General features: G+C 45.2%; 1 protein-coding gene across 1 annotated transcript in view; it reads left to right on the plus strand.

The window, feature by feature from the left end:
* The first annotated feature begins 4,062 nt into the window (after positions 1–4,062).
* Positions 4,063–25,015, plus strand: part of PDLIM1 (PDZ and LIM domain 1) — a 45,616-nt gene continuing 24,663 nt past the window's right edge. Inside the window, exons 1-2 of the mRNA XM_080911549.1 lie at positions 4,063–4,249; positions 23,233–23,384. Of these exons, the coding sequence (XP_080767675.1) occupies positions 4,154–4,249; positions 23,233–23,384 (248 nt within the window). The 5' untranslated portion in view covers positions 4,063–4,153. The remainder of the gene's footprint in view (positions 4,250–23,232; positions 23,385–25,015) is intronic.

Below are 25,015 nucleotides of genomic sequence, written 5' to 3' on the forward strand. Positions count from 1 at the left end.
GCATTAGTATCCCGTGGCACCTAGCATCTCTGAGTCCAGAGTTTTCACGAGTTCTGTCGCTACCCTGATGGCTCCGGCCTCGCTTAGGTTTGAGTGGACTCTAGGTCTAACCCCGGTCACACGCTCCTTGGCTGGAAGCACAAAGCCTGGCCAGAGGGGATCCGGCAAAAGTCGCAGAGCTCTGGTTTGGTCACTACCAGCCTGGCCTTAGCCAAGTTCCCTGGGCAAGCCCAGAACTTGTGTAGAGTAAGTGACATTAATAGATTGGAGCCTAGCAGAGCGCTCCACACCCTCTGACTTCACAGACTGGGTTTCTTGGCTCAGTACTAACCCCGCACCCCCCCCCCCCCGAGCGTGGGCGTGGCCAGATTTGCTGTGGCCGGAGGAGGAATCTCAGAAAGCTTTAGCAGGCCTCTCAATTTGCTTTGGAAAAAGTTAAGGGTGGGTGGGTGCTCCCTCCTGGACTCTGGCTTCCCTGGGCAGTGTCTTTTGGCCTTCTCCCCCTCATTCCATTCCTCCTGCAGTGTCCTCTCTTTTCTCAATACACAGTTGTTTGTTGAAGGGTGTTTAGGACAACAAACTCTATGGAATGCATTACAATAACAAGGCAAGCTGAAGTTCAGGGGTTGTTTCAGGCCATTTGACCCTGTACGGGGCAGGAATCAAGTTAGGGTTAGAGAGAACTGTTAATTTCGAATAATTAGTAATGGCTTTTAAAGTAAGGCCCCCATTTTAGAGCCAGCTGGCAAGCATTTTCAGAATATTGGTCTTTTGCTCAGCGTTAGGTAAGAAGGGAAGGGAAGATCAGATAATAAGGTCCCTATCCTAAGAACGACCACCATTTATTCTACATCCTAGGAGCTGAAGACATTTGGTTGACCCTGAAAACTTCATCACCCACTTTAGAAATTATCTCTAGTGCAAAATTATTTTTTTGAACTTTCTCGTGTTTTTTTTTCCCCAGCTAGATACAGTTTTTTTTTTTTTAGTCATGGTATGTAAATAATTTTATTTCATTCATTTCACATATTTTAAAGTTTTTGGAGGATTGAACCTAAGACCTCCCGTACATCGGGTAACAGCACTTTAGAGCCACAGCTACTCCTGCCATGGTTGGAAGCACTTTCTCCCAGTCTCTGAGTCTTGGGAGCATCATTTTCCCGTTGCTCACTGACTCTTCATGGCCACAGTGCACTTCGCCTCCTGTGCTGTCGTTCGTTACTTATTAGAGCTTTTTGCCATATGTAACTGTGCTCAGGTCTTTTCCTTTTTTTAAAAGCATGCCTTTGGGATCAGCCCCCTGAGAGGGTGAAGAGCATGGATGATGTTCTGTAGGTCTTATTCCGTCGGCCTGAACCTCTGAGGATACTTAGTAATAAAGCAAACAGGGACAGCCCTCGCTGATATTCCACAGCACACCCCCTTGATGAGTCTGCTAACAAACAGAGCTGTGTGTAGTGAACATTTACAGACACCTACTATGCAAGTAGGAAACCTCCTACTGAGAGGCAGGCCTTACCGTTGGCGAGCACAGGAGCTGTGGTTTTCCAACTTTCTTTCATTAGGACACAAAATCATCGAGTGTTCTAATGGGTGACATTTGCTGAGACATAAAGCACGGGTGTCCTTCCTTTAAAAGGAATCTAAGACACTGGCTACTGAATACAGTTATTCTTACATATAAGCATGTTTATACAGAGCCAGGCATGGTGGTTTTTGCCTAAAATTCTAACACTTGGGAGGCAAGGGGCAGGCAAATTTCTGCAAGTTCAAGGCTGGCGTTGGAATACAGCAAAAACCTGTCCCACAAAACTAAAACCTCAGGGTCAGGAAGATGGATCCACTGAGCACCTTTAGGTCTTTGTTACCACATCTGATCACTGAGCATGAACCCCGAAACCTACAAGATGGAAAGAAAGAACTGACTCCTGTAAATTGTTTTCTGATCTTCACAGGCAAGCTGTGATATGTGCATGATCACACACACGCACACACACACACTACATGTAAAAATCATAATAAATTGCTATTTGAGTTGTTGACTTGAGTTTCACAAGAAATTGTTCAATTAATGTTCTGTTGGGAGGAAGACAGAATTTTCAACAATTTCTGAAGTGTGCCCAGGTGCATCCCTGTCATTCTGTGCTATGGCCTGATGCAAAGTGGCGTTCCTGGCACTGACAATTATAAAATCAAAATATCGGTCAACTCTGAAAAACCATGAAGCTACTCTTATATCCTGTCGTATCAAAATATTCAGTCAGGACTTAACTCTTTATGTAAAAATAAAGACAAACACATCTAACTCATAAGTAGTAGGTAAATTTGCTTTTGTCATTAAGAAGTAGTAAAATTATATGTTTAACAAAGAATAGTTTTAAGAAGTTTTTTTTTTTTTTGGTGTTATGTGCCTGTGTGTGGGTGCATTACATATGCATGTGCACAAACATGCATGTGGAGGTCAGAGGATAACCTTGGTGTCATTCCACAATTACCTTCCACCTTTTGTCCCAGACAGGGTCTTTCTTTGGCCTAGAACTTTACCAAACAAACTAAACCAGCTGACCCGGTGACCTCTGACCCTGCAGTGGCTGGAATTTCAGATGCTTGGGCCTGAGCTCAGCCTTCCACAGGAGTTCTGGGCATCAAATTCAGAATTCAGGTTCCTGCTCATGTAAGTCAAACACCTTAGTGACTGAGTCCTTGCCCCAGTTTTTTAAAATAAACGGACTTATGCTTTTTTTAAAGTAAATGTTAGGTGTGTTTATCTATTTTACATATACTTGAGGCAGAATTTTTTTGGGGTGAAAAGGAGTTAAAAATGGGAAAAGTTTAAGAAGATCGTGTCTAGAAAACAGGAGTGAACTTGATTCCTCAAAATGAGCAAATCATTCCCAGACACAGGTGTTTGTGCGGGGGGGTGAGGGACAAGATGATCTTTTCGTATGTAAATCTGCGCAGACTTCTGGAAAGAGTGACCAGGATGACCAGGACGTGAAAAGCTGCACATTTTACAAATCTATTCAACCTGGGTCCAGCTGAATGAATGGGGCTCAGGAAAAACCGTGCTGTCCGGAGGGGGTCGGTGGTCCTAAGGTTGGCTAATGTATTACATCCACCTAGGCGGGGGAACACAGCAGTGAGCTGTTAGCAGGATAAAAACCCTTCAGGTCTTGAATCCAGTGCTTAGGGATGTGGGAAGGACAAACTAGTAAGTAAACTATAGACTACACAGCGAGAGGCGGAGAATCAAGGCTGCAGAGTTAAAGGGAGTCTAGGGAAGATGTTTAAATGGCTCTCAGAAATGGCCTAAGAAACTGTTCAGGAGCTTAGAACCCGGGAATTTCCTTTCACCGCTGGAATTCAATTCACCCGGCATTGGTCCACCCTGGACTTAAGGATGGAACTGCCTGGAAGGTCAGAACCTCCCTCCCTCCAATTTCAACTCCAGGCAGGAGGAAAGGTTTCTAGGAACCTAGCAGAGCCTAATTATACTCCCCCCACATTTAGTCTCATTAGCATTGGAAAACTTCCAGGGTGGCCCTAGGAGCCTGGGAAATGATTCAATAGCTACGAGAAGTTGTGTAGCCTTAGGGGTGCTGTGTAACCTCGGGCAGCCTCAATGACTTTATCTCTAAAATGGGACTAGAGAGCTTTTCTAATTTCTTCTGGTTGAAAGCACCTCTTAAACTTCTCGATGATTTCCAAAAGTGTAAACGGCTCTGACCTCGCTCAGACCTGTCCAACTTTTTGCAAAGCACACCGCATGCGATTGTAGGGTCCTCTGTAGGCGGGGACAGGTTTAGGTCTCACCTAGCTTTCGTGCCGGGCTGGGAGCAGCAGGAAGGCTGTGGGAAGGGCTGGAGGAGGTGCGGGAGGAGGTTCGGGGCTGCTGGGCGGAGTTGAAGAGCCTGACTCGGGCGATCAGAGTCTGGCGAGGTCCTGCGGACCCGCTGGGAGTGGAGGCGCGGGCCGGGCGGGGCGGCAGCGACACAGCCGGGGCGGTTCTGTCCCCGCCCTCGCTCGCGACCCCGCCCGTCCCAGGATCTCCCAACTCGCGCCGCGCGCTCTTTCTCCGACAGCTGCTCCGGGAGCCCTGCGCGCCGAGCTGTTCTGTGCCTTGGCCGTCTGTCCTCTCCGATTGTGCCTAGCGATGACCACCCAGCAGATTGTTCTCCAGGGCCCGGGACCCTGGGGTTTCCGCCTCGTGGGCGGCAAGGACTTCGAGCAACCTCTCGCCATTTCGCGGGTAAGAGCGTCCTGGGACGCGCGTGGGAACGGGGTAGTTTCGTAGGGTGGTAGCGCGCTGGGTCCCGAGGGAAGCAGAAGTGGCTGGAGCTCGGAGGGGATCGCGGTGGGGCGCATCCAGGTGCGCTGTGAGCCGAGCGCTCTGTGCCAACCGCCGCGCTCCGGGGCAAGCGGGCTCGGTGTGAGCCGAGTCAAGGCCAAAGACAGTTTTCTTTCTGCGCCCCGGAAGCGTGGCGCGGCGCGACAAACAGACAAGCTTTGTGCCTGGGCGTGGAGACCTGGGGCTCTGCAGACCCTGTGCGCTAGGAGTTAGCATGCCTTGCTCTTCATAGTGGAAAAGTTTGGGGAGAGCTGATCTGAAGCAACTCAAAGTCCTGGAAGGTGAATGGGAGTATAGAAGAGTTCCCTGGAAGGCGAATGGGATTCGTTTAGCTAACAACTGAAACAACAATTTTACACTCTTCGGATTTGACCCACGGCTGGCTCTCAGCTCCGCAGTGCCTTTCACAGGAAACACTGGAGTTGGGAAATAACCCCATATAAACTTCAGTAGTCTCGCTCTGCCTAGTGATTAGATCACCTTTCTGACCTCCAGGTTGTCCGAGATAAGCCCATTTCCTTTTGGAGAAGAGTACCAGCGGCGTGTGGTGGTGATGATTGAAAACTTCCTAGCTGGGTCTCATCTCTGGGAGGGGCAGTGGCTCAATCGCGGACTGCTAGACCTGTGACTCATAACTAAAATGAACCCCCGTTAGACTCAGGCTCAGTATCTGGAGGCCCACCCTTTGGCCATGTGATCTGGGCCAAACACAAGGAATATGTTTCACTTAGCGTCAACATTTTTAGATTTTTTTTAGCCTCTTCAGATAGAAGGTGTGTGTGTGTGTGTGTGTGTGTGTGTGTGTGTGTGTGTGTGTGTACGCGCGCGCGCGCGCGTGCCTCGCTCCGCACGCTGGGGATGTTACTAAATATCTTTTAATTAAGGAGAGAGAAAAACCTCAGCAATGCCTGGTCTAGAGGGACCACATTCCATTCTTTGGTACATTTGTGTGCTGAAGCTGACCTTAAATTTGCTTTCCCAGTCTTATAAATGTGTGTGTGTGTGTGTGTGTGTGTGTGTGTGTGTGTGTTTCTCAGAGGGGTTCTGGATTGGAAATGGGAGTGAAAGATCCCAATGGGTCCTTTTGATGTATGGCTATGCCATATGTGGAAACTTTTCTACCAACCACAGTTGTGACACAGAGTGACAGTGTCTGTCACTCGGGCTTTCTTTCAGGTAGGCTGGCTTAGGAAGGGGCTCTTTGACCATCCGACTTCTAATGAGCAGGCTGCCCAGTTTTAAGACTGAGTCTTCCACTTGCCCATCTTGTCTTCCAGAGATTTCTTTGTTATTGGAGACGTGAGCTGTTTTCCCAGTCTCCAGCCAAACTTTTCAAGCATGGGAGCTATGCTTTTATCTATACGGGCCTCTACCCTAAGCCTGGCCCAGGACTACACCCGACTGTGCCTGCTTAGTGTACCCTGGCAGACAGGCTACAAATGCTTGCCCATGGACGACACTGCCTCTGGACATTTAGAGTTAGTTACCTCATAGTCCAGTCGTTCTTCCTCTTTGTGTCTATAATTAACCTGTCAACCTTCTCCATCCTGGGAAACTTTCTCTTTGGGCAGGGGAGGATGGATTGGTAGTCTGTTGAAAGGATACTCATGGCTTGTCATTCTGGCTGCTTCTAAAAAGTCTTAATGCCAGCTGGGTGGATAGCTCAGTGATGCACTCAGCACGGTGTAGGAGTGAAGATGGGGTGGAGTGCTTTGGATCTTTCTGAATTCATTAATTAACCAATTAATTTTACTCCTCTCTTTATCTCTCTCCTTTTCTTAGCGTCTCATGTCTCATTCACCTCAAAATGACTTTTAACTCTGTATATAGCCAAGGCTGACTTTGAACTTCTGATCCTCCTGTTTCCCAGACATCGAGTATGCTAGGCAAGCAGCCTACCATTCGCTACATCCCTGATTAATGCACTTTTTATACTCCATACTCATGTTGAACGAACAGGTATCTATGCCTGTGCAAACTCCTCAGACCTGAGAAGACACAGCTCTTGAGGGGAGCTCATTTTCATTGTGACTTCGGCGAGCGGTTTAATTGCGGTTTAATTGAAAAGTGACAGTGACTTAGAGACACTGTGACTCAGTGTCACTAGTGATATTGGCTGTAATTTATCTTCACCTTATGGCTTAGGGATGAGAAAGTGATTGTCCTAAAGAGACTGTGGCTTGGGCTGTTTAGGAGCTGGGTGTTGTCTGGAGTCAAGGTCTTACCCAAGCTGTACCTGAGGTGAGCACCCAGAGTGCATTGCTTCAAGCACTGCAGTAGGGTAACAGTAGCCTTTGGCTACCTGTTGAAGAGTGTGGAGTGCTCTGTAAACAGTGTGAGCATTGGTAAAGAGCTCTGCCCTCCTTCAGGCTGCTGTGTGCGCCATTTATCATCCTGGACAGCTATAGTCTGCTAGTATGGTTTCGTGTGTGTGTGTGTGTGTGTGTGTGTGTGTGTGTGTGTGTGTGTGTGTGTGTGTAGACTTTCAGTCTCCACACCAAAGCAAGCCATAAAATTAGGCAGGTAGAGGAGTACCTCTTATTTAAATAACCATGTTTGCTTTCTCTTGCATGGATTATTCTGCTCTCGGCTCCAGGCTTTTGTGAAAGTGCTAACGCAGAACAGAACTCCACAGTTGTGTGAACTAGAGAGACTTTTTTTTCCTAGGAGCGTTTGCACTGATTGTAAAATGAACACCTGCATGGTCACACCCTGCTCAGGGTATGTGGTAGAAGCTTGGCAATGTAGCCCTGCCCTGACATACTCTAATCTCTCTGTGCCTTTCTTCATAGTTTTACTGACTAAACAGGCACCCTAAACACCAGATGCTAGATTTACACAGAGCATTTTGTATGCATTGCATGTGTGGCTTCTAGTACTCCTTTGTGCTTTTGTCTATGTGACTGTGAGAAATTTAAGACCCACAGCCCAAATTTCTAACTATAAATGGATACAAAGTATTTTTTTTCCTATTTAATATCCCATGTAAAGGCTCCTGTCTTTGAGTCCCTGCTGCTGCATCCACTTAATATTTAACTGCTTTCTGAAGTAATTTTCTTCAGCATATGTGTGTTTGTGTGCGTATGTCTGTTTTGCTTTCTCTTCTATATGTGTGTTTGTGTTGTGTGTATGAGAGAGTGTGTGTATGTTTTGCCTCCCTGTGTGTGTGTGTGTGTGTGTGTGTGTGCATATGAGAGAGAGAGAGAGAGAGAGAGAGAGAGAGAGAGAGAGAGAGAGAGAGAGAATGTGTGTGTTTTTCCTTCCCTTATAATATCTCATTTCCTCTCAGAGCTTTCAAGGGAAACCTTGAGAGAATCCACACCCATGCTGAAACTGCTTGCTGCTGTGCACTGTTGACTGTCACTCAGGCAACTGACCAAAGACAGGAAGAGGTGGAGCCAAAGATAAAGGGGTGCTCTCAGTTGGAACTGCCACTTATGTGCCCCTTGACTCCTGGGGAACCCTTTGCTGAGAGCCTGTGGTTTTATAGTAAGTGCTTGTGCCCTTTATCCAAGGACCCCACGGGGATGCTTAATAATGGTTACTCTGTATCCTGAAGGTCTTTTCTGATTTTTCAAGAGCGTTATTTTCAGATTCAAGTAGATATTGACATCACGTCATAAGGGTTGGACGAGCAGGGCTTAGTAGTCAGGTCATAAAAAAGAAGACAAGTCTAAAACTGCCCGGTGTGTATTAAAGGCCCTGAGTTGCATGCCTGCACTGTGTGCAATAAATCACCCCAGAAGACTTAGCCAATCCCGTTGCTGAAGGCTGGGAGAAGGGAGGCAGATGAATCCAAGGGAGCAGCCTGAGGTGGAAGCTTGAGCCTACGAGTATGTTTGGGCACTATGTATGTGTACCTTGTACATGTGAAGGTCGGAAGTGGGTGTTGGATCCCCTGGATCTGGAGTTACAGGTGGTTGAGAGCTGTTCTGTGGATACTGGGAGCTAAACCCAGGTCCTCTGTAAGAACAAGAAGTGCTTTTAACTGAGCCAAATTTCCCGCTCTATAGTGCTTCATTTTAATGAAGAATGAAACAGAGACAATGGGCCTCTCCCAACTGGGAAAACCACCTGGTGTTTGCTGTGTGTGTGTGTGTGTGTGTGTGTGTGTGGTGTAGGTGGTGGGTGGAGGGTGCATAGTGGGGTGTGTGTGGGGGGGGCAAGCTCAGGCTGACTTCCAAGCTTCCTGCTCTCCCCCAGACCGTACCAAACAATGGGATGTCCTATGAGGAGAGCAGGGCTGGCTGGTATCATTTGCTCTGTGTAGACTAGGAAGTTTAAGTGCCCTCAGGTTGGGTAATTTGTTTTCATTTACATTAAAAAAAAAAGAGTTGACTCAACCGCTTGTTAACTTCCTTGTAACTGAGTGATTAAGGTTATAAATGCTCGGTAGTGCTTATCTTATAAAATTAACTTCTAAAGTACAGCTGATTTCTAATGAGCCTCAGAGAACAAACTGAGGTAGGAGAAGCCCAAGGCTGGGACCTGATACTGTATTCAGTGTAGGGATCCAAGCAGAGCTCTTGTCCTAGGCAGCTTGGTAGGTGACCCTGTGACCCTGTGCAAGTCCTTTTCCTTCTCTATAAAGATAATAAAGAGGATAGATGGCTCAGTGGTTAATGCCTCTTATTAAGTACCCACATCCGGTGGCTCACAGTGTCTTCTAACTCCTGCTGCAGGGGGACTCACTCTTCTGGCCTGTGCAGACACCAGCATGCGCCTATAGGGTGTGAATTTGGGAGGGGGGATATAAATTTAAAAAACAATGGTTAGCAAGTAAATCAGTTGTATTTGTATCTATCTGGATAACAGAGCCTAGCATTTTCTATTAGCATTACTTGTGCCTTCACCTGTGTAAGTTGATTGAGAAAATAAACTATAAATTCAGGAATATTTTCAGTTGGACCTTGTGTCGCTAATCATAAAAGCATCCATGTATATATACACGGCAGAGATTCATTTGAAAGTATTTATTTTATCTACTTGCACTAATCAGAATATTTAAGACATATATAGTAGCCCTTTTCATATGAAAGACACTACTCTAAGTATTTAATATCTTCTAGTAATCTTCACGAATACCCAGTGATGTAGGTACAGTGAAGAGTTTCATTTTACAGGTAAGGACACTGAGGCGTGGAAATATTACTTGCCCGTGTCATACAGCATACCTAGGCCAGCTAGCTCCCAGGGTCTGTACTCTCAAAGTCAAATAATTTAATAGCTACTAATATGTTATGCTCTGCTAAGCATGTGCTTGCATCATCCTCTTCCATACACTTTCTATATAACCCATGGCCAGACTGAATACAGGACCAAGTGCCTTGCCAAGAAGGCTGCCAGGCAGCTTTAGTCACTGTTCTGCTTCCTGATAAGCCAGGACAATGAATATTGCATTGCCAACAGTACTATTCAGTGCACAACTCCAGGAAAACCTAATTCTGGTCCAAGCATCACTGTAAAAAATAGGACTCTCTTGGGCTTCTTTTCCAAGACCCCTTGCACCTTGAGGATTGGCTGAGGTGTCTGTGTCATTGCCTGTGAACTTTAGCTCAGAGCAACCTGGGAAGGAGCGTGGCCTTCCCTTGATCCATCAGAAAACCTGAAGCCACAGCCTCACCTGGGAGAGGTTTTGTAAGTTCTGGATTCCTAAACCCTTGGGGATACAGAATGGAAGGGCAGAGGAGTTAAGGACCGGTTAGGGAAAGGCTTGTTTGAGTGCTGGCCTGGGATCTGGGGATGGTATTACAAATGAACATGACCAGATACACCTGTGTCAGTCAAGCCAAGTTCAAAATCAGAATACCTATATGGTGGTTGGAATGGCCACCTTAGGCTTATATATCTGAATGCCTAGTTACTGGGGAATGGTATTATTTGAGAAGGATTAGGAGGCGTGGCTTTTTTCAAAGAAGTGTGTCACTGGGGATAGGTAGACTTGGAAGTTTCTAAACCTTTGTGCAGGGTCAGTGTCTCTGTCTCTCTCTGCTTTTCAGGTTGCAGCTCTCAGTATTGCCATAGCAACACATGTGCCATCATGCTAGACTAACAAACCTCTGAAACTGTAAGCAAGTTCTTGGCCAAACGCTTTCTTTGATAAGAGTTGCCTTAGTCAAGGTATCTATGCACATCAGTTGAACAGTGACTTAGACAACAGACAATCACCTGACACAAAAGAGCTAGTGGTTTCTGTGCAGCTCTAGTGCCCTTATGGTGAATGGCATGGACACTCATCAATCACAAGGCTTGTGGGGTACAGCACACTCCTTCGACTGTACAATAGGCACAAAAAACCACACACTCATCCTGTAAGAGGCCAGCTTCTGAATAGAGTTTCATTTTTGTAGATGTTGTAGTGAATTAATTAACGTATATAAGGTCAGATAATAAGGACACAGGTATGACTCATGTGAGATAACACATGTAAATGCACATGGGTTAAATTCAGATGGTGCAGAGATGATTTGCATTATTAAAAGTCTTATAAAAATGTTTATACTTCTAAAGCTAAAATACTTACATAACCCTACAATTCTAGCTAGATACTTAAATAGAAATGAATCCATGTGACCATCAAGAGACATGCTTGAGTGCTCCTTGGAGCACAGTTTCCTGTAGCCTCAAGTTAAAAAAGTTTTTTTTTTTTTTTTTTTTTTTAAATTTACTTATTTTGTATGTATGAGGGTTTTGGCTACATGTACATGTGTACAATATGTGTTTGCCTGGTATGCATTGAATTCAGAAAAGAATGTTGAACTGAGCTTGGGTCCCTCTGCATGAGCAAGAAGTGCTCTTAACTACTGAGCCTCTCTCCTGCCCCAGTAATCCTAATTTTTTAAATAATTCAGATGATTATTAACAACAATTATGTGTAGACAAATGCTGAACGAATCACATGACCTAAAACCCACACCAGGGTTGGCAAGATAAAGCAGGCAAAGGTCTAAAGTTAACTTGGATGTCAGAATTGGGGCAAATCTTTGCCAAAAGTTTTGTGACAAATGAGATTTGAAAGTTCAGTTTCTTTCTTGGGTGCTGTGTGTCCATTGGTAAGTCTTTTTTGGGGGTGGGGAGGATGGATCATCATTAGACATTCTGGCGATGGTTTGTGTTCTTTTCTATGTGCACATTATACTTAATAAGTTTCTGTGTGGTTGCCATAGAAGATTCAGGAACCAGGCATGGTGGCTCAGGAGGCTGGGGCATGACTGCCCCAAGTTCAAAACCTGGAGTTGTATAGTTAAGTTCTAGTTTAGCTCAAGATGTAAATGTGAAGTCCTCTCCCAAGAAAAGCAAGAAAACAACCCCAGATCCATCAAAGCAAAGGGTCAGATGGACAAGCGCAGGAAGGCGAAGGCAAAGCTTTTCTCAGTGTACTTCAATGTAACGCTGTTAGCATCCGCTTATAAAACTTCCCAGCCTGCTTTTTGTGCAAGCTACATTTTCAGAGTTAATTAGTATCTCATGGTGGATGATGTAGGCTTTATTGTTTTGTATTTTCCATCATAATTTTGTTACAACAAATGAAGACTTAAAGGCAGCTTGGTATCCCGGGGAAATGTACTTTCTGGCTCTCTCAGGATGGAGGTTCAAACTCTGGTCTTGTCCACTACTTACACTGAAAACTCACCAGCTGTTCACCCGCTGTTTTCGGAGTGGGAATAATAATATTTAGCTCCAAAGGTTATTGCAAGGGTGGAGCTGAGCACGCTGGATAATGAGTTGTAAGCATCTGTGGGACCGGGAAAGGTGGCTTGGTCCCTGGTTGAGCTAAGCCTTGAATCCACAGAAACCCTGAGAAGTGGGGAACTGGTTTGCTCATTCACTTTCTGCCATGACCAAAAAAAAAAAAATGCCTTAAAGCCATGGACTGCCTCTTCTCATCGGGATTCACTGTGGGCAGTGGGGAGCGATGGAGGAAGCCTTCACCTGTAGAACCACTGTCTGATTGCCTGCAGAAGGCCTTTCTGTGCTCGCGGCCACAGACACGGGCATGGCCGCGGCTCAAGCCTCAAGCTGTCAAGCCAAAGACTCCGGAAGGGACCAGCTAGAGCTCCCCTCCTCGACCCATTCCCGCCACCAGCTAGACCAGCCCACGGGCTGAACTCCATTCTCAGCTCTTCCACAGCATTCAGCAGTGTCGGGGTGTCCGAGAGCCCGAGAACCAGATGACTCTGGCCTCGTTGCATGCCTGGGGACCTCCCAGCTAGCTCCAGCTGTCCCGCACCTCAGACTGTGTTTTCCCACCCCTAGCCATGTCCCCAGGCTTCTCTACAGCCTGACACCTGCCCAGCAACAGTGTGGGGTAAGCCTGGTCACTCCCTGAGTCCCACCTCCCTGTGGTGGAGCAGACACAGGACCCCACAACCCTATAGGCATCAGGTTGGAATACTGTTAAAAAAGTTCCTTCCTTTCTGTGTGTGAGTGCTCTGTCTACATGTACACTTGTGTGCCAAAGAGGACGTCAGATCACATTACAGATGGCTGTGACCCACCATGTAGGTGCTGGGAATGGAACTCAGGACCTCTGGAAAAGCAGCCAGTGCTCTTAACACCTGATCTGACTGACTCTCCACTCCTCTGTTAAAAATTTTGAATGGTAGCTATTATTTTTTTTTAAGTAATTGAAATGTTTTTTCTTTAAGTATGAGTCTTTTCCCCACATGTGTGTACACCATATGTGTGTCTGGTATTCCTGGATCTCCTGGATCTGGAGATACAGATGGCTGTGAACTGCTATATGGGTGCTGGGAATCTAACTTTGGTCCTCTGGAAGAACAGCCATGTTAATCCACAGTGCCATCTCTTTAGCCCCAAAGATCTCTTTTAATTACGTGTGTGTGTGTGTGTGTGTGTGTGTGTGTGTGTGTGTGTGTGTGTGAAGGCTGGGAGTATATATACGGTTGGGGTATGTCCCCACAGAGTCCTGAAGGAGGTGTCTGATCCCCATGTAGTTAGAGTTACAGGCAGTCGGGAGCTGTCTGACATGGGTGCTGCCAACCATATTCTGGTATTCTGTAAAACTATCCACTCTTAAAGAGTCATCTCTCCAACCCTTTAGCGTCCTTTCAACAACCTAACAAGACTAACTCCACTGTCAATTTTATTAGATCTTTGAAGGAACGGAAACAGCCAGAACAGTTTGAAAAAGTGAATGTTCTGGTTTCGGTTGTGGGTGGCAGTGGTTAGGGCCATTTTAAAGCGTGCAGAGTCATCATAGGCTTTTGAATGCTCGAGAATTGACGACTTGCTGAGATACTGGGGCAGTCTCGTTACTGCCAGCCCCTTTACCTTCCTGTCTTCAGAATGGTGATAGCTCAGACCAGGAAAGCAATTAGTCTGAACTGATAACTTCATCCTGCACTAAGCATAAAGGGAAGCTGGCTTAGAGCACACACAGTTCAGCTACACACGCCCAGTCTACTTAAAGGCCTGATTTCCTGGAGAAAGTGGGTTTGGACTAACAGAGAACATTCTGAAGTCGTGTTGTTTCAGGCTAACCTAAGTGTTGTCCTGCAGGGTTTGCAGCTTTGATGTGGTTTTGGGGTCTGGGTGGCAGCCTGAACCCACAAACTGCAAACCAAGAGAGCTTGAGGGAGGGTTCACATTCAGCATATAAATGAGGCAGTCCGGCTGCGTCTGTGTTGCCCCGTCCCTAGTTCAGACTGTCACATTTATACCTAAGGACCCTGACATAGCCCTTAGATCTATGTTTAAAGGGTTATTTGCTGTTCCAAAGGAACTTGAATTTCATGTTTTGTTAGTCCAGGGACGGGCTTTGTTATTTATGCTTCCTTTCTCACTTTGTTCGGCCTGGGTTTAAGGCAATTTACAGCAGCAGAAACACACGTTTGTGATATTTAAAACACGAGGACATACTTAAGATCTAATGAACTATTTGGAACATACAAGTGGAAACAGCAGTGTTCCAGGAACGTTAAATCAGTTGGTTTCTGTAATTGCAGAGTTTAGCTCCAAGTTTTCTGGACAGGGCAAAAATGGGAATCATGTTGAGTGAGTTACTCATCTGGGCTGACATGCCTTTTACAATACTTGACTGTAGGTCCTTCTCAGAAGTTAGCCAGCAACGCTAGGGCTGCTCTCTCTCTCTCTCTTTCTCTCTCCTCTCCCTCTCTCTCCCTCTCCCCCTTCCTTCCTTCCTTCTCTTTCTTTCCTCTCTCTTTCCTTTTTCTCTCTCTCTTCTCTTCCCTCCCTCCCTCTTCCCTCTCATTCTTCTTACTTTCTATTTGGGGGGGGGGGAGAGTGTATTTTAACTGAAGTACCTTCAAAGAGCCTTCTATGTGCAGGAGATTGTAGAGTTACTAGATTTTTAGGTTTAAGTATTTATTGTTTATCTAGTAATTTAACTTAACCCAGAGAGAAAGTATTGGGGAGAAAAAAAAACATTGAATAATTCCCCTTGAAGTTTCCAGATCCAGCAGGTTTTGCTAGGGAACTTAAAAAGCAGAAATTAGAGGCTGGGAGTGTAGCTTGGTGGTAAAAATGTGCTCTTAACAGGCCAGAGGCCCTGGGTTTGATCTCTAGGATAAAAGAAAGTGAAAATGAATGAATGCATGAATGTTTCTGGATCCTTCCCGGTAGATTTGAGATGGCATGGGGCTCTGTGTATATTTCTCCTCCTTTCTTCAGGGCATCTGGTAGATAGGAGGTGCAAGTCAGTACCATATCCTTGCAAAGTTCCGAGCTAGTGAGCTGGTGGGTGGATTTCTGGGCCCAGGTTTAGAAGCCAGCTCCAAAGGACAAGGTGAGTGGTGTTCTGTAACACTGAGGAAATGGACCTGCAGGCCTAGCCAAAGGAAAAGAGGTTTTGTTTTGTTTTCCTTCAAAGGGGAGGCGTATTTATGCCACGGAACATATAAAACAACCGACAAAGGCTTGCTGGAACTCCCACGTCAAAACGGGGCAAAAGTTAATTTACTATCCAGTCTGGGTCACTTCTCTGTCTTCTTGTTACAACGTCTTCCTTGGTAGGCTAGGCCGGCCTCGAATTCACTGTGGTTCCCAGAACAGTCTTCAGTGTTGGTGTGCACCATCACTGCAGGCTGGCTGGAGCATGTGGGAACCAAATGGGGTGCTTCCCATAGCTAAGAGGAAATAGGTGACTGAGCTGGGCACACAAAGGTGCCTGGTAATTCTAGCTATGAAATCGTTCTTTTCTTTAATGCTGGGCTTTATCAGCCCATCATAAAATGCTATTACATATTATTGCTTTGCATGGCTTTTGAGCAGAGCCTTCAGTCTCAAGCTCATTGGTATGTGGAACCCAGGAGGCAATGTAAAGGGGGATGACTAGAGGGTGAAGTGGTGAGGGGAATCACAGTATGGGCGATGACAGCCAGCAGCTGATACTGGGTGTCTGTACTAGAGGCAGTAGATGGGGTTTGTGGTTAAGTGGGTAATATGTTTCTCATTTAAAGGGACGGAGCTTCCTTAGTTGTACTGATTGTTGCCATATGGAAATCTGAGCCCAGAATTGCCAGACTTTCTTATAAGCTTAGAATCTATGGTTTATATGAAGTTTATCAGTATGTGATTTAAATTAAAACGAATACAAAGCGACTTTACTTTGGTTGTGGATCAGGTCCATTTGATGGGCTCAGCTGTCAATTTCAAAAGTTAAAGGGACATATACATTCAGCTGCTAGTAGAACTTGGAGTCTTAAATAGGATCCTCTAAAGACCCATTAAGGCAGTGTTTCCCAAGCTTTCTAATGCTTCCCTCCTTTAATGCGTGCTGTGGTGACCTCAATCATAAAATTGTTTCATGGCTACTTCATAACTAATTCTGCTACTGTTATGGATGGTAAAGTGAATAGCTAACATTCGACCTCCAAAGGTTGAGAACCATTGCACTAAGAGCGTGGCTGGGCTAGGGGCTGACAGGGTAACCCCTGGGTTCAGTTTTAACTGTCATTCGAAAGTATGCTGGCTGCTTTTTTTTTTTTTTTTTTTTTAAATTCACCTGAGACAAGCTAAAGTCTTTGAAAAGAGAACCACAATTAAGAAAATGCCTCCATAAGATATGGCTGTTGGCAAGGTTGTAGGGCATTTTCTTAGTGACTGGAGGAGGCCTGGTTCATGGTGGGTGTGGCCACCCCTGGGCTAGTGGTCCTGAGTTCTATAGGAAATCAGGCTGAGCAAGTCATGAAGAGCAACCCAGTAAACAGCATCCTTCCATGACCTCTACATCATCTCCTGCCTCCAGATTCCTGCCCTGCTCCAGTTCCTGTCCTGCCTTCCTTCAGTGATGGGCTCCAATGTGGAAGTGTAATCCCTATAAGCCCTTTCCTCCCTAATTTGCTTTTTTGGCTATGGTGTTTCATCTTAGTAACCCTGACTCAATCAGAAAGTGTCTGTCCAATGAGGTCATGTGAACTTCATTCAGCCTGGCCGATGGTCTCTAGTTGTCTCTTTGCAGGAGCTGGACAGAGTGAATCCTGTGAGGACATTATTATTCATTGTTATTTTTAGATAAAGACACAGGGTTCTCAGAGCCAGTCCTGATCTCCAGTGTCATCCCCTTCCCTTCCTTTGTGCCTGGGTTTCATCTGTGCCATCCACATATTGTATGTGAGACTTGGCTTGCTCTATCCTGCCTCCTTACATGCGTGTACATGTAGGGTGTCTGGTGTGTGATTGTATGATTGCTTCTGGCACAACATTTAACATCAGCCTGTCTCTCCCGGGACTGTGAACTCCTAGGTGGTAGGCTCAGCCCTTTTCATAGCATGTGGCTCCTGGAATTCCGAAACTAAGAGCTCACACTTCTTTAGTTCTGAGCACTTGCTCTGTTTTGAGTCATTTCAGAAAACCTCACAGCAGCCTTCTGAAGAAGCTAATAATCTTTCAGAATATGCATGGAGATGTGTGCCCTGTGGGGGAGGAGGAAGTGTGCCAGTGTCACAGGGGAGGGGCTTAGCTCTTGTGGTCAGTGCCAAGCAGCTGGCTCAGTCAATGTGCCTCGTTGAAGAATAAGGCAAAGCCACATCACAGTTCTGTTTTTGCTGGACTTAGAAGTGAAAGTTAAACATCTTAGCCGACTGGGGCCTCCAGGCTATGTTCCCCACTCTGGTGCATCAAGTCTCTGCAGGATTAGGCACATCCTCTCCTACTGAGGCCAGACAAGGCAGCCCTCTACTACATGGGTTGTCCAGCTCTTTGGTTGGAGTGGGGATGAGAGGAGGGACTCAGGGATGGGAGACTGGTAGGGGAGCAGCATTTGGGATATAAATAAATAACAACAACAACAACAAAAAAAGAAATCTAAAAAGAGCTGACCCTAGGTGGGAGCAGGGAATCTAATAGGGTTTGAAGGTGCCTTATGATCATAGAGTGTAGAGTTAGTGTGCAGGGTGGCAGCCTTCAGGTAAGGAGTGGCATGTGGGGTTGGGGGTGGGCCCAAGGATGAATTCAACTTGAGTCACTGTTACAGAAACCAATGAAACATTCCTTAATATACATTGTTGCACCTAAGTCGCATTACTTTTTATAGCAACAGTTGCATGTTCTAGTTGCATGATCTCTGGTGGGGAAAAGCTGACTGAAGGAATTTGGGGGTTGTCCACTTAATGAATGGGTCTGTTTTTCTTGGAGGGAAGTATTGGATTCGTTGGTTTTTTTTTTTTTTTTTTTTGTTAGTTTTTTGTTTTTCCGCTTTTAGAAATTGAAGCTGACTCTAGCATGAGCTGATTCTGATGGAATTTGAAAGCTGCTAAGAAATTAGGATAGACAGCGATGTAGCGGATCCTGGGGCCTGCCGGGGCTTGCTCCTCACAAGCTGAGTCACCCTGAGCAAGTGGCTTAACCCTTGTTCCTCCATTTCCTCATCTTCAGCGATGCAAATAACATTGCCTGCCTGTGGCGTCATGAGAGGATCATAAGCCAACCTTTACTAACCACTTAGATTGTCCTTGGCATACAATGAACCTCATTAATAGTGTGGCCACTGTTAGAATTGAGGTTTGTTGTGGTGTGTGGTAGAGTCACCATTCAGGACTGGAACTCGCCAGCAGTGAGATCCGGGTCTTTGGCAGCCCTTTTCAGTTCTGTCTTGTAATTGGCATGTTTGATAATGGGTGGGGCTCTGGCCCCAGCTCAGTGCGGAGTAGTGTGGAGCTCTTGTTTCATGTCTGGGAGGCACCTGGTCAACAGGGTTCTGTGGCACTGCAGTTCTTTGTACAGAAAGAAGGACATGGCAGATGTGCCTCTTTAAATTCTGGGTTTCTTTTCAGCGGTCTCTGCCATGGGATTACACTAAAGCAAGAAAGAGTAAAATTTCTGAGGGGCTCTGTGTTAAAACTAGGCACAAGTTTTTTTAGCTGTGTGAATGTGAACCACTCACAGCTTCTCTCTAGTCCTATCTCTTAAAATGTCGTCTAATAGGTGCTTGCTCATCTAATCTATGTGAGCAATTGTGAGCACTCTAAATGCGTTGTAGGGGTAAGCTCTGTAAAAGTAAGGTCTGGGATTCAATCATTAGATCCACCCTCCCTATTCCCAAGTCCACTTTTTTTTTTTTTTTTTGGGAGACAGGATCTCATGTAACCTAACTTGGCCTCAAACCCTTTGTGTAGCCAAGGATAACTTGTAGTTTCTGATCTTCTCACTTTTACCTCCCAAAGTGCTATCACGTCTAGTTTATTTTATTTTGGAAATCAATCCTAGGGCTTTGTACATTTGAGGCAAGCATTCTACCTTTTGGGTTGTATCCACAGCCTCAACCTTTCAGAAAAGAGATGGCTCATAAAAGGATGTTTGTTCACTGGAGTCTGAGCTGCTGATCTTTTCTTATAATTTTCAAAACTTTCTTTTGGCTCAAAAAAAAAAAAAAAAAAAAGAAAAAAACAGAAATAAGATTGAAGGATAGTTTGTTAGGTCCAAATCACTCAGGTGTGGGGCTTCTAAGACTGGTTTTAGCTTGTCTGGGACTTGTTTGGATATTCTCTGCAGAAATGGCACTCCCACAAAATGAACCAAATGCTGGAAATTCCAGACTTCTTAGCAATTGAACATAAAACATAAAAAGAAACTTCTATGTCTAGAACAGTCATTTTTAAGAGAAACAGTTACTTTGAAATATTCATTTTAAATAATAAAGTATGTAGGTGCAGGGAAAGTCAGATCCCTGCCCTGTCACCCCCTCTCCCCTTTTATCCCCGAAACAGGTCTTCCCTCTTATGGTTTTAAGATTTAAAATAAATGTATTTTATACAATATATTTCGATCATGGTTTCCCTTCTCTTTTCCCAGACTCTCCCCACCTTTCCATCCGCCAACTCCATTTTCTCTCTCTCATAAGAAAACAAACAGGCAAATAAAACGACAAACACAGATAAAAGAAAATCAACAAACAACCAAAGAAACAAGAATGAACTGGAGAAATGCCGATACACACACAGCCACAAAAACCTCAAAATCATAAACCATAATATACAAGCAAAAGACCAGTAAGGCTGAAAACAAATAGTTTCCAAAAATACCCTTGAGTTCATTTTGAGTTGGCTGTCTACTGCTGGCCACAGGGTCTGCCCTTAAGAGTTATTTGTATACCCAGTGACTCCCTTGGAGAAAGGATTTTTTTCTTTGTGATCAGTTGTTAATTGGAGAGGGTTGGGGGCTTTGCATCTTGCCCATATCAGGAGTGGGACCCAGTCTGGTTCAGACCTGTGTATCAATCCAGGTGTGTCTGGAAGACATTATTTCCTTGATATCATCCACCGGCCTCACTCTCTTGCCCTCTGTCTGCCTTGTCTTCTCTTCTTCCACATAGTTAGTTCCCTGAGCTCTGAGAGACAGGGTCTCTTGCTGAACCTGGAGCTTACCTGCTTTTATTAGCTGGCTACCCTCAGGCCTTAGCAGTCCTCCTGTCTCTCCCACTACCTGAGCCTAGCACTGACACTCAACTTTTACATGGGTTTGGGGGCCGGACTTCAGGTCCTCCTGTTTACTCTTACCCACTGGATAATCTTCCCAGCTCTAACAACTGGGAATTTTAATTTGAATCATTCTTTGGTTGTTTATCTTGAGCATCTACTGTCACATGCCCTGGGTTTAGAGGTCAGGGAAGTCTCATGATCATGATTTAAGTAGAGACTTAAAAGGTCAGAAAAGTCCATCAGGCCGAGTCAAAAATACTGAGGTGAAAAAAATCTTGGGGAGGAAGCTAGAGCTTGAGGAGGTAACCTGGGGGGGGGGGGCGGTTGCTAAGGTGATCTTTTCTCCAAGGGAATCTCTGGGTATACAAATCACTCTTAAGGGCAGACCCTGTGGCCAGCAGTAGAAGGCCAACTCAAAATGAACTCAAGGGTATTTTTGGAAACTTCAGGGTTATCCTAAAGGGACCTGCTTTTTTATACTATTACATTTGGTCACAAGTAAGTGGCTTTGGTTGACATTAAGTGGCATTATTCTCCTGGTTTTTCAGCCAATCTGCTTGGAGATATAATTTGTCAGTCTAGAGCCATTACCAATCTCAAAAAAGGGATACTTAGATAGGGCCATTAAAAAGAGTTTGTGGTTACCACAGAGTTTGAAGCTGGCCTGGGATACCCAAGACATTCTCCAAAAACATCAAACAAACCAAAACAACAAAAAAGCAAAATTCTGCATTGTCATTTAGGAAAGGGCAGTGTATATAGCACAACACCAGGTCACTAAGTGACTCAGAATGAGTTTGCTATTGCTTATTGGAAGGAAGGGCTGTGACAGTCTTCCGCACTGCCTGGAGCACAGCTCCTGTTTCGTGAGAGTCAGATGGGAGAGCTGGAGAGAAAGGGTCGGAGGTGAGGATCTCTGAACTGGCTTCCGGTCTTCACATTCCAGGGGGAGTTTTGTCCGGTGAAGTCAGAACATGTTCAAGCCAGAAGGGAGCTTAAGGACTAACCCAACTCCTCATATTGTGGGTCAGGGTCCAGCGAGGTGGTGGGATACCACAGGGCTCCCGCAGCAGCAGCCCTATGAGGGCTAGTGCTTTTTTGTTTTGTTTGGATTTTTGGGGAACTTGGCTGAGGAAACTGAGGCTTGTTTCCTGATTTGGTACTTGAAAGGACCAGTGTTGGAGACACGGGCGGAACACATCATCTTCCATTAGCTCCCAGAACAACAGGATTTCCCAAGAAGTAACGAGCTCTTTGGGCACTGGGGATATGGGGGTGTACCATTCCTTCTCTGGCTTCCCATTTAGAATGACCTTTTACTGTTGTACAGTCATGGACTAGCTCTGGGGTGACGATGGTAATTTTTTTTTTTTTTTTTTTTTTTTTTTTTTTTTTTTTTTTTTGGTACACGCCTGACTGAGAAAAGTGCTCCAATAGCGAAGTTACTCCGAGGCCAGCGCTGCTTGAAAATGAGTACTGTGCACCACACCAGCATCCACGTTTCTTTGTAGATCTGTGTGGCCGTCACATTTACTCTGTCTACAGGGAATCCTTAGTGGACAGATGAATTTGAGGACCTGTGACATTTACTAACTGACCACCCTAGACATCCATAGTCTGCAAATTTGGAACAACTGGTCTGGAAGCATAGCTTGTAGAAAACCAGACACCTGGGAAGGACACTAACCACGGCCAACTTCCTGGTGCAAGAGCCCTCACTACCGTATTTAAAAAATTGTCGTTATTGCTTTTTATTTTTTTAATTGTAAAAGTGACTCAAGGTCATTGTAAAGAAACTAACACATCACTGAAATGTGTTAGCTGTGAGTGTCTGTGCTTATGACTCATAACATATTCGAGGATTTTACATATGCGAGGATTTTACAGAAATAGAAGTTACTGCACACAATGTTCTCTAAGCGTGTACATTTAAATAAAATAAAATACGTATTTTGAGGTCAGAACACTGAGTGAGGCTCAAGGTTGGAACAGTGACTGTCTGGATGTCTAGTAATGGACTAGTTGGGTGACCCTACGTAGGTCATTGAGCTTCCTACAAGCCACAGTTTCTGGTGTTCATTTCTTAGAGTTGTTGTAAGGAGACAGTAAGGTCAGGTACAGGAAAGCCTCAGTACATGGGAACAGATGGTTAAACATGAAGGATTGCTGCTAGTTAAATTATAACTTTAGCACACTGTCTTAGTTAGAGGTTTCCACTGCTGTGAAGAGACGCCAGAGCCGAGGCAACTCTATAAAAGAAAACATTTAATTGGGGCTGGCTTACAGTTTGAGAGGTTCAGTCCATTATCATCATGGCAGGAAGCATGGCAGCGTGCAGACAGACACGGTGCTGGAGGAGCCAAGAGTTCTGTATTTTGATTCGGAGGCAACAGAAGGGAACTGTCTTTGCAAGGAGTTTCTCTTTTCCACATTGGGCAGAAGAGCTTGGGCACCAGGAGACCTTAAAAGCCTGCCCACACAGTGACACATTTCCTCCAACAAGGCCACACCTCCTCCAACAAAGCCACACCTCCTCCAACAAGGCCATGCCTCCTAATAGTGCCAATTACCATGGACCAAGCATATCCAAACCATTGCACACTACTTTCTTTCTTTCTTTCTTTCTTTCTTTCTTTCTTTCTTTCTTCCTTCCTTCCTTCCTTCCTTCCTTCCTTCCTTCCTTCCTTCCTTCCTTTCTTTCCTTTTGCTCTCCACTCTTTCTGCTCTTTCTTTTTTTTAATCCTTCCAAGGTCTTGCTATATATCTGAGGCTATCCTCAAACACTGTGTATCTCAGGCTAGCCCCAAAATTTTCAGATTTTCTCCTACTTCAGTTTCCCCAGACCTGGGATTATAGGTGTGTGGCATCATGCTGAGCTCTACCTTTCCACGTTTGTTCTTTAAGTGAGTACTTAACCCACTGGTATTTACTCATTGGTTTTCCTGGAGACAAACAGTAACTGACTGCTATCCCCTCTGTTGCCAGGTCACTCCCGGAAGCAAGGCTGCTGTAGCTAATTTATGTATTGGAGATTTAATCACCGCCATTGATGGGGAAGACACCAGCAGCATGACACACCTGGAAGCTCAGAACAAAATCAAGGGCTGCGTAGACAACATGACGCTCACAGTGTCCAGGTGAGGCTGTGGAAATATTAGTTAATTCCTAATAGACTGGAAGCTGCTTCTGGACAGCCCTCCCCCACATGCCCGGCCCCCCATCGAGAAGCTCCTGCCCTTCCCCAGTTCTGTGCTATGCGGGATGAAAGCACACCAGGTCTGCAGCTTTGGATTTTGAGGTTGCTTGTTTCTTCTCTCCTGTTCACAGGACTTCTTTTCTCCTGTCGGCCTGTCATGCGCGGGCCTCTCTCTGTTAAGTCACCACACTTTCACTTGATCCAACACAACAAATGAAAATCTTGAGGAAGTAAAGCGAGTTAGACACAGTTAAGGCCTAATGAAATCCAAACGTCTTCCTGAGGTCCTATGAGTATCAGTTTTGGATGGTGTCCCTCCCAAGGACCCAAGGAGTAGGGGGTGTTGTGTTGTGAGAACATAGCCACTGTTAGACAAAGTGCCGAGTGTAACTTCAGGTGCACACAGGCATTGAGCAGACAGCTCAGGGAAGCAGCTTGGAAGGCCATAATTAGGGTAGAATTTCCATTCGCTTTCACTTGGTCTTGGGAGGTGCCCTAAGAAGCCAAGCAGTCAGGAGTGATTGGTTCGTTCAGCATTGAGTGGCTTCCTAGTTCCTGTTGGATCAAGTTCAGGTTCTGTTTGCTGGGTGAACTTGCTTTATTTAATGGCTCACCAACCCTCACTTTTATAGCTCTTCATCATGTTCTCTGTAAAGTACATTTTGTGACCCTTTCCCCCCTCCTCCTTGTGCTATCCTCGGATTGTTAGACAGACCAAGACTGAATGAAAAATATGAGACTGGTTTGTTCCCTTCAGAGTCCTACTAACTCTGGGAGGTGAACCATTGCATTATGACTCCTTCCAAAGCACACTGGGCCTTTGTTCTTGTCTCTTGTTTCATCGAGCTCAGCCCATGACCTTTCCCTCACATTCATGCCTAGGTCATTCATGCATTTATTCATAGGGTCACTGATTTTCCTTTTGATTCACTTGCCAGCAAATTGTACAGGTGTGTCTTAAAGTTTTTGCTTACTGGCATCTGTGACAAATAAAGTAAAGCATAAAGATTCTCTACCTTGGAGAGAGAAAAAAGCCCCACGCTAATAAAACACGAAACTGGACTAAGACCATTGCTGTGTGATTGGCAGGAAGGGAGTCCTTTGCAAGATTGAGGAAAAAGGATGCTTGATTCATAAACGCATTGGTATTATAGTCTAGGCTAGGTGTTTAAGTTAGGCCCTGGGTTTTTCTCCCAGCCCCGTGCTCCCAGAAATAGATTTAGAATCAAAACATATTTACAAATACCTTGGCCATATAGCTAGGTTTTTTTTTTTTTTTTTTTTTGATTAGATATAACTTATAATACCCCCTGTATTCTAGCCTACCTTCTGCCACGTGACTATTCAGTTGTCACCTCTTCCCAGGGAATCTCCCCACCTCCTTCATTCCCACGACTCTTTCTCTTCCTGATGTCCCACTTTCTATTTCCTGCCTAAGCCATAGGCTATAGGCTTTGTAATTGACAGGCAATGCAGCCATACAACACATGAGGCGTTCTCTCTACAGCTAGGAACACTGAGCCAGGATAGAGTTGAAGTCTGTCCCACCTCGAATTGAGATGGCAGCATGAG

This window comes from Micromys minutus, assembly GCF_963924665.1.
Source record: "Micromys minutus genome assembly, chromosome: 2".
Lineage (NCBI taxonomy): Eukaryota > Metazoa > Chordata > Mammalia > Rodentia > Muridae > Micromys > Micromys minutus.